At 57.2% G+C, this 12,220-nt stretch overlaps 1 protein-coding gene across 5 annotated transcripts; it reads left to right on the top strand.

The window, feature by feature from the left end:
• Positions 1–2,242: 2,242 nt before the first annotated feature.
• CUNH9orf50 (chromosome unknown C9orf50 homolog) lies at positions 2,243–9,311 on the top strand. Of its 5 annotated transcripts, none has more exons than XM_032866380.1 (8): positions 2,243–2,877; positions 3,134–3,224; positions 3,327–3,440; positions 6,527–6,639; positions 7,368–7,488; positions 8,243–8,404; positions 8,583–8,756; positions 9,097–9,311. In XM_032866380.1, exons 1-8 carry the CDS (start codon positions 2,382–2,384, stop codon positions 9,134–9,136), a joined length of 1,311 nt encoding a protein of 436 aa, XP_032722271.1. In that variant the 5' UTR covers positions 2,243–2,381; the 3' UTR covers positions 9,137–9,311. The 5 variants fall into 5 exon arrangements, with proteins under 5 accessions (XP_032722271.1, XP_032722270.1, XP_032722272.1 ...); XM_032866379.1 differs by having other exon boundaries at positions 6,479–6,639; XM_032866381.1 differs by having other exon boundaries at positions 6,476–6,639; positions 8,583–8,677.
• Positions 9,312–12,220: the final 2,909 nt, after the last annotated feature.

Below are 12,220 nucleotides of genomic sequence, written 5' to 3'. Positions count from 1 at the left end.
GTATATAGTATATGGCATCCTCTCCTGAGTACTCCAGGTCGGACTTGCTTCCCCTGGCCTGGGCCCTTCTCCCAAGCTTCATTGTCCATATCTCTAAGGGAAGGGGTAAGTCCTGGACAATTTCAGTTGCTGGGTGTGTCTGTAATCTTCCTTTGGAGGCAGCTCTGAGCACAGCTCTTTTAGGGTTGCCCCCAAATCCACCCCTACCTTTGTTTTCCTGTCAGTGGAAGAAATGTCCCTTCCCTCCATCTGGACTCTGAGGCCTTTCCAGATCTGGACAGCCCCGACCTCAGAGCCTCTCACATCTCTGAATTCCCAAGCCTTGCACACAGTAGTTGGTCAAGAAATGTTTGCAGCTGGCAAGAGCTGGAAGCCTCCTTAGAAATCATCTAGTTAGTCCAGTGTTTCTCATCCATTTAAAAAGAAAAAAAACAAAACCTCACGTATTCTTAGAATAAATATAAAACATGGGGGCACCTGGGTGGCTCAGTGGGTTAAAGCCTCTGCTTTCGGCTCAGGTCATGATTCTAGGGTCCTGGGATCGAGCCCTGCATTGGCTCTCTGCTCAGCGGGGAGCCTGCTTCCCCCCCTCCCTCTGCCTGCCTCTCTGCCTACTTGTGATCTCTGTCAAATAAAAAAGTAAAAAATCTTAAAAAAAAAAGAATAAATATAAAACATGTTCACTTTTCCCACTCAATATTCTAACTTCCTAAGGAGGTATGCCTTTGCATCCCTCATTGAAGAGCACTTGTGGAGAATGGATATATCAGCTACGATGCCTCCTCCAGGCAGACTCCTCAGATTGTAACAGGATACCATGCCAGCAAAACTGCTGGTCCAAACAACCCTTCTCCCCACTCAAGTGTCACAGTACAAGCTTCTCCCCCTGCCTCGTCCCAGCCAAGAGTCACAGAATGAAGCCCCAAGAATGGACAAACTCATCCAGCATTGCGTAGCAAACAAAAGCGGAGCCTGGGTTTGAAATTGGTTCGCTTAGTTTCCAGGCCCACTGCATTCTTACTGCCCAGCCTTCCCGAGGAAATTCTACTTCCAGAGTTGCCCAGCCCGAACTTGACCCACCCGGGCCTCCCAGATCCAGAGAGGGCAGTGGACCCCTGGGCCCTCCGCCCTTGGCTTGGGCCCAGCTGCCCTTGTCAGGTTTCCCACCACCCCACTGTGAGTGCAGCCTTGACTTCCCGAGTACAAAGCCCCACCTTCGTCTCTAGGCCTGAGAGCCCACCGCTCCTCACATGGCCTTGGGTGAGGGGCGGATCACAATGACCCTGAAGAGGCCCAGGAGGCAGCAGGGAGGGTCCACCAGCAGGACCAGCCTGGGAAGATGGGCTCTCCCAAGGACCAGCCCGCCGGTTAGGGGGCTCTAAACTCAAGGGACCTTCTCTAGATCCACCCGAAGTCCCCCGAGGTGAGTGTGACACCAGGAGCCAGCTCAGAGCTGACGACAGTCTGGGAGTGGGGTGTGATAGGGAGAAAGCAGGCTCCAAGACGCCCCCACCCCATGTCAGAAGCTGGGGGCAGGCGTGGGGCTCTGTCTCCCAAAGGCCAAGTTTGTTAAAAATATGTGTCTTGGGGCTCCTGGCTGAGTAGTTCTGGTTAGCTTGCCACTCTTGATCTCAGGGCTGTGAGTTCGAGCCCCACATTGGGGGTAGAGATTAAAAAAAAAAAATCTTAAAAAGAAAATATGTGTCTTGGCCCCACCCTAGACCTACGGAGTCAGAATCTGGGGCACCGGTATTTTCAACAAGCTCTCCACCCAAGGGGCCCCAGCAGGACTGGGCAACTGCTGGGCAGTTCTCTCCTTCCAAACTGGTTCCAGGTTTCCTAATTCCCAGGGGAGCGCTAAGGGCCTAATAGGACTTGAACACTCCGATGGCTAAGTCACAAAGGGACAGGTGCTCTGTTATCCCCATTCTACAGGTGAGGGCACTGACAGAAGTCAGTCAGTTGGCTTGTCCAAGGTTGCAAAGCTAATGAGTAGTGGGATTCGGACTAAATCCTAAATAATAATAAAATTTTAAAAATAATAATAGTAATAGCAGCTAGCCTCTGCTGAACACGTACAGCGTGCCGGATACTATTCTAGGCCATTTACATGTGCTGGCTCACCTAAACGTCACAGCAACTCAGAAAGGTGTGTACTCTTACGTGACCATTTTGCAGGTGAGGAAACAGAGGCTGGGCGAGCTCTGGCCTGAAGCCACTCGCTGCCGGACGAAGCAGTGGTGTTACCCCCAAAACTACAAGGACCTCCCTCCGGGCACTATGGCCTGGGGGCTGACCTATTCCCTCGTCTTCAGGTCGCACGGCACCCCCGTCACCCCCAACTGGCGTGAGGATGCCCTGAGCTGAGCGCCGGGCCAGACATGCCCCGGCGTCCCCCCAACCCCGGGGCCCAGCAGGTGGAGCCCCAGGGGCTCCCCGGCGACGGCGCTTGCCGAAGGAGAGACCCGCTGCTGCCCAGGCTGCCCCTGCCCCAGCTCCGCCCCGTCCTCGGCGCGGGGTCCCCCAGCGGCTTGAGGGCCTCGGAGGGCGGCGGCGCGTGGTGGCCGAACGGGTCCTCGCACCCAGACGTGCGGCACCCCTCGCCGCGTCTACCCGCCCTGCCCACCCTGGCCCAGCGCGGAGCGCAGAACCGGACAAGGCTGCGGTCGCTCCTGCTGCCGCCCCTGCTCCTGGCCCGTGCGCCCCGGGAGCTCGCGCCCCGGCGCCGGGGGCTTGGAGAGCGCGAGGATCCCTGCAGGGGCGCGGCCAGGGAGGCCCCGGACTCCCTGCGCGCCCTCCTAGGAGAGCTTCTCCCCAGCAGGTTCCGGGAGTTCCTCCACCACCTGGGGGCAGAGTGCGCGGAACCCCGGCCGCCGAGTGAGGCCTCTCCAGGACTCCCCAGGGCGCGGGGCGGGGGCGGGGCAGGCGCGGGGCGGAGTCGTTTCCGGGATGGATGGAGCTACTGTTAGTGGGGAGGGGAAGGTCTGGCACAGTCCCTTGAGGTTGGGTCTGCCATTGCCCCTGTTGTACAGTTGAGGAAACTGAGGCCCAAGCTCTATAACTAGGAACAGCCTAGTAAGGACTGTCCCCAAGCCAAGGCCTATAGCTGTTTCCACCTCCTCCTGGCTCCCAGCATCCTGGGCATCACGACCAAAAAGGAGTGTGTCAGAGCACAGCCACCATGCCCCCCAGTGTCCCCACTGTCGGTTCCTTCCAGACCTGCGGTAAGTGTCAGTTACCCGCTGATGGGGACAGGGTTGCCAACAGGGCTCTGAGGATGGCGGACCCTGACCACTCATGCCAGGTGTGGCTTGTTTGTCTTCAAGGGGCCAGTCATCGTACTTCCAGAATAGTCTTAAGAAGATTTTGCTCCATCAAATACCTGCCCTGGGGACCCTGAGGAGAGATCACTCACAATTCACCCTCAAGAAGGCCAACCAGTGAGTTACAGGAGACTGGCGGTAGGGGAATGGGGAGAAAGAGCATCTCTTCTTTTCTTTCCTCTTGTCGTTCACCCATGAATTTACCCATCTGTACACTTGTATATCCGTCTATGTGTCCATCCATGAATCAGGAATTCTTTTTTTTTTTAAGATTTTATTTATTTATTTGACAGAGATCACAAGTAGGCAGAGAGGCAGGCAGAGAGAGAGAGGAGGAAGCAGGCTCCCTGCTGAGCAGAGAGCCTGATGTGGGGCTCGATCCCAGGACCCCGGGATCATGACCCGAGCTGAAGGCAGAGGCTTTAACCCACTGAGCCACCCAGGCGCCCCTGAATCAGGTCTTCTGACAAACTATTTATAATACATTCATGAATCCACCCATCCATCTGTCCATCCATCCATCTAACCATCCATCCATCCATCCATCTATCCACTTACCTATCAATACATAGATCTGTCCCAGAGTAGGTCTCCTCCCAACCTATCCAGGATTATCCATCAACATGTATGAACCCATCCACTCATTCATCAAGTCTTCTGCCAACATATTCATAGTCCAGCCGTGAATCCATTCAGATATTCCAGCTCCCATCACCTATCCATCCTTGCATACATCTTCTCTGTGAACCAGGTCTTCTACAACCCATCCATGAATCTCTCTATCCATCCATCCATCCATCCATCCATCTAGCCAGTCATCCTAACCACAAACTCCAATGATTCTATCCATCTATCCATGAGTCCAATGATCGGTCATCTACAAATCCTTCCATGCACTTGTAAATCCAGGGTACTGTCCATCTATAATTTTTAAAAAGATTTTATTTATTTATTTGACAGAGAGAGAGAGATCACAAATAGGCAGAGAGGCAGGCAGAGAGAGAGGAGGAAGCAGGCTCCCTGCCAAGCAGAGAACCCGATGCAGGTCTCGATCCCAGGACCTGGGATCATGACCTGAGCTGAAGGCAGAGGCTTTAACCCACTGAGCCACCCAGGCACCCCCATCTATAATTTTGTCATGAAGCCATCTACGAGTCCATATACAGAGGCAATCATCCACCCATCCATCCATCCACCCATCCTCCTAACTTCCAGTCCTTCTATCAGACCTTTTCATTAACTCATTCATGAATCCATCCATCCATCCACCCACCCAGTCTTCCATCCTTTTACCCATCCCACCATTCATTTGTCCGTTTCTTCTTCTAGCTTTTAATAGGTTTTGTTATAAGTCAGAAATCGGAGGAAATAAGATAAGGGATGGAGGTAGAAGAGCCTGGGCATTAGAGCTTCCTGGGCCTCAGTGCCATAGCTTTAATGAAGAGGAAAAAGAATGCAGAAAAAACTCCTCCAGCATTAAGAGGGTTAAACTGAGGTGAACTGTGAAGAGCGTTGCCCACGAGTTTAAAAAACAAAGAGAGTAAACACAAGACATACTTGCCATCCCTTGTCCTTCTGGACCCATGGCTGACAATACTATGTGATCCCTGCGTTGTCCCCCCACTGGGCCTTGAACCCTCCCTGACACAGTGCTCCAGGCAGACACCACCGATGGCTCAGAGAAGGCGCCAGAAGTGAAACACATTTGCCAAGCCAGGAACTTTAAATCAATCGAATCAACAGACTACGTCTCACAAGATAGAATAAATAAAAGTATGGAACTCATTAGCTCAAATATGACAAACAGCAGGGGTGGACAGAGTCATGGTGTTTCACATTTAAGAACTAATACTCGAGCACCCCATGGTGGGCAAGATCCCCTGGTAGGCCCTGCGGGAGGGGCACCAGGCTACGTTGGAATAGGCTCCAGTAGCCTCTGATAGCAGAACTGAGATTTCAGTCCCCTGGGCAGAGCTGGGGTGCACCTGTGTCTGGCCCCGAGGCCAGCACAGACCAGAGGCTGATAAGCAGACAAGTGTTGGATCCCTAGCTCCCAATGCCTGTAACCGTCTGGGACACCTCCCGGCTGCCTGGCTCTTTGGTGGGCTGATGAAAGCGTCACTCATGTGCCCACAGAGACATAAAGATGTAGTCAGAGAAATGGATGCAGGGATACATCAATATGTGTGTCCTTAAGGTGGAACGTGGCATTTCTGAATAACAGAGCCATGGATGGATCAAGCAGGCCCTCTTGCAGCCTTGCCCTTGAGGCTGAAATTAATAAATGTAACGACAACAGAATGCCCTTTACTGAGGGCGGGCCCCATGCCAGGCCTTGCACGAGATGCCTCCCGTAAGTTATTTCATACTTACCAAACTTTTATCAGGGGGCTACTATCACGCCTACACTATATCATATATAGCTGAAAGGGGAAAACTGCAACATGGAGGACTCAAGTGTGGTCTCCCCAAGTTCACGTGCCTGGAAAGAGGCATAGCTGAGACTGATGGTTATAAGAACAGTTTGAAGTTACAGATGCTTACCCTGGGCAGCCCACAGCCTGGGTGCAGTGTTATGGCATCCGGTTCATCTCGCCACCCTGTGTGGCGGGCACAAGGATGATGCCCAGTTTACAGATAAAGAAACTGAGGCTTCAAAGAGTTAGGATGGAAACCCAGGCCTCCTTGACTCTCAAGTTCATATTCTTCTCTCTGCTGAATTATTTGGTATATAGGATGGTCAGCTCTGGAACTAAGACTCAAATCTTAGCTATAAATAAATAAATAAATAAATAAATAAATAAAAATTTAAAAAAAGAGAAAAGAAAAGAAAAAGAAAAAATCTTGGCTCTACCCTTTACCGGCTGTGTGACCTTGGACAAGTTGCAAAACGTCTCTGTGTCGCGATTTGCTCCTCTGTAAAATGGGACTAATGATCATGTTTCCCAGGGTTGTGTGGGTGTCATAGGCTGAGGCATGGTCTGTGCGTGTTCTGTGGCCCGGCGGGCAGGCAGTACTCCCCAAAAAGGCCAGCTACTGTGGGTGTCAGGATACACAGCAAGCTCTGGTCCCATGGTTATGTGTTGCAGGGCTGGGGTGTGGGCCTAGGGGCTCAGGTCCTGACCCTCCCCTGCCCCTCTGGTCACTCTCAGCAGGCCCCACGGTGCGCCGGCCCCCAGGCTCAAGGCCGTGCTCTCCCACAGCTCCTCGGGGGAGAGCTCAGGGCAACGTAAGCGGTTTTGCCCCTTCCGAGTGCGATTCGCTGACGAGACCCTGCGGGACACAGCGCTCCGCTACTGGGAGCGCAGCTGTGCAGGTAAGCGGACAGCGCGGGGAGCCTCGGGCCTCCAGAAAGTTCCAGCTTGCAGTCCGGAAAGCAGATGCTTCGGCTCTGGGTCCCAGGAGTCAGGGCTGGCCTCCAGAGGCCAGGAATTCACTGACCTTGCCCAGACGGCACTCGAGCTGGCTTCTCCAGAGTATCAGGAGGGTCTCAAAGACCAAATAGAGGGGTCGGAGGTTCTGCAGCAGTGTCCCAGCGTGGGTGGCACCAAGGAGCAGTCACCGTGGAGGCCACAATGGCTGCCCATGCCTGGCCACCCCCGAAGGCCTTCTCACTGCCACTGGTTCCCAAGCGCCAGATCTGCCCACCTTAGAACAGGCACGCACAGCCTCCCGACTCCCACATCTGGCCCCCTCCATGGCCTATGGAGGCTGAAGAAGGTGGCAAGTCACCTAAAGCATCTTCCCATATACACCAAGGCCTGCCCTGCTGAGGAGATGCCCAGAAAGGTCCAGAAGATCAGACCTTCTCTCTGGGGGAGGCTGGCACTGGCTGGTCCAGCAAAGAAGCTAGGAACCACCAGGCCCCGGTTCTGAGATGCAACTTTGCCCTCGGCTCCTTGGGGATTGGATGTGGTGGTGTCTGCTTGGCACAGTTTCCAGTGTTTTCTGAAGTGGGTGTCAAGAAGCAGGTGGGAAGAATGCGTGTCCTTGCTCTGGTATAACCTTTACCAATCCCCCCCGCCCCGCCCGTTTCTCCATCAGCCTGGCCTCTTCACTTCTCGGGAACTGGCAGCCCCAGGGCTTCCAAGAGCTTCCATCTGTTTATTGACCAACTACTGTGTGCAGTTTCAGGAAACGTGGCTGCTCCAGAGCCTAGTTGTGGGTAAAGCCCTAAGATCCAGGATCTTTGCTGATTCAGGAGGGACGCTCCCTGGGCCCCTGAGGGTCATAGGAAGTTGGAGACAGAAGCTGCAGTTTTGTCCCGTGGCTTGTGGTTTGACAGGCAAGCCAAGGCTTCCCAGAGCAGGTGACACAGCTGCGGAGGAGAGAGACCTGGGGGCCCCCAGGGGGAGACCATTCCGTGGGAATGGCAGCTGGCTAGCTCAGGAGAGAAGACTCCATGTGGGCCAGTGGCCACAGGAGCTGTGGTCACGTCCCAGGGCCCCAGAGCGGGGCTCTCGGCTGACCGCTCCCCAGCCCTTTCCATCCTGAGACAGCCATTGGGGAGCTTGGGGTCCCTGGCCAGCCAGGAAGGCAGCCAATCGGGCAGGAGAGACTCCGAGCCCCCAACCCCTGCAGGATCTCACCATTGTCTCTGGATTTCCACAGTGGCCTGACTGGCCTTCCCACTATGGGAAAGGAGGCCCATTGGGGCTACAGCAGGAGTGGGTATGTGGCGGGGGGTGGGGGGCACAGTTTGGGTAATAAAGGCAGAAACAGTCACGCAAGATAGTTTTAAAACCTGAGCCTTCTCCGGAGGCAGCCATCAGGCACTGGGGAGCCTTGGGTTGCCATGGAGACAGGGTTCTGCCCGGCCTTGCCTGCCAGAGAGGGAGGAGGGGAGAGTGGGGGTGCTGGCACCCACCCCCCGCCCCCCCAACAAGGTAGAGATCTTACTGGAGCCCTCTCTCCTCCAGTCCGGCAGGGTACCACCGAGAATGGGCTAGCTCCCCGGTCAACATCGGAACGGGTGCTCGGGAGCGTCAGGAGATGACCGGAGAGTTTGCCCAAAACCCCGTGTGCAGGTCCAAGGAGGAGGCCATGGCCAACGTCTCGTTCGGCTGGGACTGCCCCGGCCTGTGAGGCTTCGGGGAAGGGGACAGGATTCAGAGGCACTGCCAGGAATCCCTCCTCATCCTGTAGACGACCCCATCCAGCAGTGGGCAGGCGAAGGGTCACAGGCTTGAGGGATCTGCCAGCCATGGGTGGACGGGGGATTCAGGGGCCATGCAGCTCACAGGCTCCTGTCCCCCGCAGGTCCACCCAGGAGCCACCGGGTCACCTCCCTGAGGATGCCTCCATGAAACGCAGCCTGTCCGGCATCCCCAGGGCCACCACACGGAGGCTGCGAGGTGAACTCCCAACCTGGCAGGACACGGATGACATCCTGGGGCTGGGAGGCCATCGCCCTGCTCCTGGGGCCAGACACTGGTGAGCACCTGCTAGCAGCCAGCTGCCCGGAGAACCCCTGCGCAATGGGGCGGCGGGGTGCCAGATGAGGCCTCCCTGCACGTGGCTAAGGGCTGGGCTCTCGTGCTGAGCTGGGTCCGGATTCCCAGCCCCATCCTTGCAAGCACTGGGGTCTTTAGGGGGTTTGCATCCCCTCATGTGTACAGTGGGGCTGAATCCAGTGCCTGCCCCCTTGGACTGGGGTATAGAATCCGCCCCCCCCCAGGGCCCAGGGAGACTTGTTTCCGGCCCAGACCCCCCAACCCCTCCCCTAGCCTGCCCCACAGCATCTGGCAACAGCGGGTCCTCCTGGTCTCTCTAGGAATCCTTCCCGCCCAGCTTGGAGCTGCACCCAGTCCTGAAGCCAAGCTGCCCTAAGGGTTACCAGCTCCTCCTGCCTTCCACAACGCCACAGGGGTCTCCCCGGTGAATGGCTACTGGAGCCCAGGCCCATGCACGGACACGGGCCAGGGGGTGAGGAGAAGCCTTTCTCACCCCCCAAATAAACATGCATTCCAGATGGCTGGGACCTGCTACCATGTCCTACCCCACAAGCCTTTCTGGGTGCCAGGTTACTTGTCTCCAGGGGTCCTGGGCCAAGGAGAGGGAAAGGACAAAGTCATGGCTGGGATGAGGCTGAGGGTTGGGGACAGGCCATCATCAGGGACCAGGGCTTGTTCTAGGTGAACCCCTCTTCTGGAAGCGGGGAGGGCCTGCCATACACTTTGAACTTGGGACCAAGCCTCTGTCAACCTTGATCAAGCCACACCTGTAACAGGCACCTGTCCTGAGCCCGGGCCCCAGTTCCCTCTTTGACTGGAACCAAAGCCTACTTGTTGACTTCTGTCATGGGATGAGGGTGTCCAGACTCCACGGGGTGGACAAACGTTTGTCTTCTGCATTCCCCAGGTCCCTGGAGGGCAAGCATCCAGGGTGGGTGGGGACCAGATGTTTCTCTCCTAGTGGTGGCAGAAGGAAGGGTGGGCAGTGTTCAAAATCACATCGGGTGGTGACAAAAGACCAGGTGGCGTTGATCTGATCGCTGCACTGACCCAGCATTGCCAGCCCCACACCTGGGTTTCAATCTCCCGGACAAAGTTGAAGCCCCCCTCTCCTCTGTCCAAGCAACGCTTTGGCCCCAACCCCTCGGCACACCGAGGATCCGGGTCTTTATCGCCACCTCCTGGCCAGTGAGGAAACAGCCACGGAATCCACACCCAGGCACCAGGCCGAATGAAAGGGTGAGATGGGGGAGCTGCTGGGCGGGGGCAAGGCAGTGGGAATCTTAGGGCCAGGAGGGTAGTGAATGGGGGAGGATTTGTTTCTGCAGGGGTGCTCTGCCTCCAGAAGAAAGGCCACAGATCTAGGCAGTTTGGAGAAAGTCTGTGGGGGATGGGATGGGGGCAGCCCTCCAACTCCCCTTCCCGGGGGACTGGCTGGGGTTTCGATCCCAGGGACGGCTCCCCACCACCCCTTTTTCTGCGCTTTCACTACCCCCCAACCACCCTAGTATTTCCATTTCCTGGAGAGTCTGCGGGCCTCAGAGGAGGCCGGATTCGGCCGCGCACCCACCCCGGTGACCTTGCGCCGTCCGCCTCGCCCTCTCCGAGCCTCAGTTTCTCCTCAAGGGCCGCAGCGAGCCCTCGCCCCGCCGCCTGCTGCAGCGCCGCCAGGCGCCCACGCGGGGGCAGTGTTGGCCTGGCTTTGGCGCCGCCCTGCGCGGCGGAAACTTCTCAGCCTCCAGCTCCGAGGTCGGAAACTTTTCCCCTCGCGCCGCGCTCCTGTCTCCCGCCCGCGCCCGTCTCCCGCCCGCGCCCTCCTCCCGACGCGGACCCGCGCCGCCGCCTTCCACCTGCCCCGGGTTCGCGGCGGGCCTGGGGGGACAGCCCCGCTCCCCACCCCCCAACTTCTTCTCGCTGCTTTTTGTTGCCGTTAAAGCCAAAAACTACTAAGTGGCGATCGACGAGCCTGGAAATCGGGGTGGGGTGGGGGGGCGCGACCATACTCCGCGACATGTGGGGTGGGCGAGGGGCGTCCCGCTGCGACCTGCACCCCGGGCCAGCCCCTCCCGGCCTTCCTGCAGCCTCGCCGCATCCCCCCCCCACCCCACCCCCCGGCCCGTTCCCTGCGCGCCAGGCTCTTCTGCCGTGGCCTGCTCGCCTCCCTTGTCTCCCCTCTCCCTCCTCGACAACATGGATTCTGTGTCGAGAGGACCTTGTACGTGGACCCTGAGCCTCCCATCCGGCCGCTCACAGCGCGGACACCCAGGGACACGGGCCTGCAGGCCCACTGGACGCAGGTGCGCGCTGGTGCACACACACACCACACACGGCAGAGAAACATCCGAGACACACACACCATCAGACACACTGTACGGACCCCAGAGAAACACACCGCACAGAGACGCCGCACACGCACACAGGGACCCACAGCACACACAGCTGGAAGCACCTTCATGTACCCTCCCAGCGCCCCCAGTGCCCTCATTCCGGGTTGTCTTCCCCGCTGCTGTCGGTCAGCCATGACCCTGGGCCTACGGAGGGTCCTTGAACATGGGTGAGCAACAAGGAAGGTGGGAGGGAGCACTGCATGGGAACGGACCCCTTTCCAGCGGTCCCCAGGTTCTCAGGCTGTCACTCCTCCCTGACAGCACCCAGGGTCCTCTCCCCAGGGTCCCAATAGGGCCCTTTTTACTGGTACATTTCCACTCAGGGCTGGCAGCCCCTCCTGGGCTCCAGGCAACAGCATGTCAGCCTGTTGGGAAGGCCAGGAAAGTGGTTGTGGTGGCTTCTTGGTGGCTTCTGTTCCCCCATAACCTCCGCTACCCCACCTCACCCCCAACGTCCCCCTATGAGGGGGTGCGGCATGGCAGGTGTACTCCCCCCTACCCCTGCCCATCCCAGCTCTTCTGTTCCTGTCTGCCATCTCACCCTGAGCATTCATATCCCTGAGTCCCACTCCTTCCCTGAACCACTGACCCCGCCCTGGGCCCTGTGGAGACCTGGGCCAGGTCCGTGTGGGTAGTGGGGGCTGGGTCTAGCTGGTGCCTGACAGAGAGGGAGGAATGACTCCCTACCCAGGGCAAAAGGAAGTAATGGAGAGGCAAGAAAATTACCACTCCTTCCATCGGAGTGCTCCCTCCCTGGAGAGCTTCTCCGGAGCTCTGCTTGTTGATCTGGACTCCAAAGGCCAGAGAGGTTAGGGGGATTTGCCCAGGCCGGCACAGACATGGGAGCTGGAGCAGAGACTAGGTCCCCCTGTGTCCCACCCCAGCGTTCAGCTTTTCCAGCTCTTCTCATAAGCTACTCTTACTATAACCATTCGTTGTGGAGGGAAACCAAGGCCCGTAGAGGTTAAGCTCTTTCTCAAGGTCACACAGATTAAGAGTGGGGGTCTGGAGACTGACCCCAACATACAGCTGTGCTGGGTGGGCTCCCTCCTCCCCC

The sequence above is a fragment of the Lontra canadensis genome, unplaced genomic scaffold, assembly GCF_010015895.1.
Source record: "Lontra canadensis isolate GAN:19392208 unplaced genomic scaffold, GSC_riverotter_1.0 scaffold30, whole genome shotgun sequence".
Taxonomy (NCBI): domain Eukaryota; kingdom Metazoa; phylum Chordata; class Mammalia; order Carnivora; family Mustelidae; genus Lontra; species Lontra canadensis.
This window is presented reverse-complemented; position numbering and strand designations above follow the sequence as displayed.

What these genes read in the sequence shown, in the direction of transcription:
- CUNH9orf50 (XM_032866378.1), top strand. Translation starts at nt 2,382, where the DNA reads ATGCCCCGGCGTCCCCCCAACCCCGGGGCCCAGCAGGTGGAGCCCCAG. An exon ending in CGGTTCCTTCCAGACCTGCG is followed by an intron (nt 3,225 to 3,326) that starts GTAAGTGTCAGT and finishes TTTGTCTTCAAG; the next exon opens with GGGCCAGTCATCGTACTTCC. An exon ending in ACCCTCAAGAAGGCCAACCA is followed by an intron (nt 3,441 to 6,475) that starts GTGAGTTACAGG and finishes GGTCACTCTCAG; the next exon opens with CAGGCCCCACGGTGCGCCGG.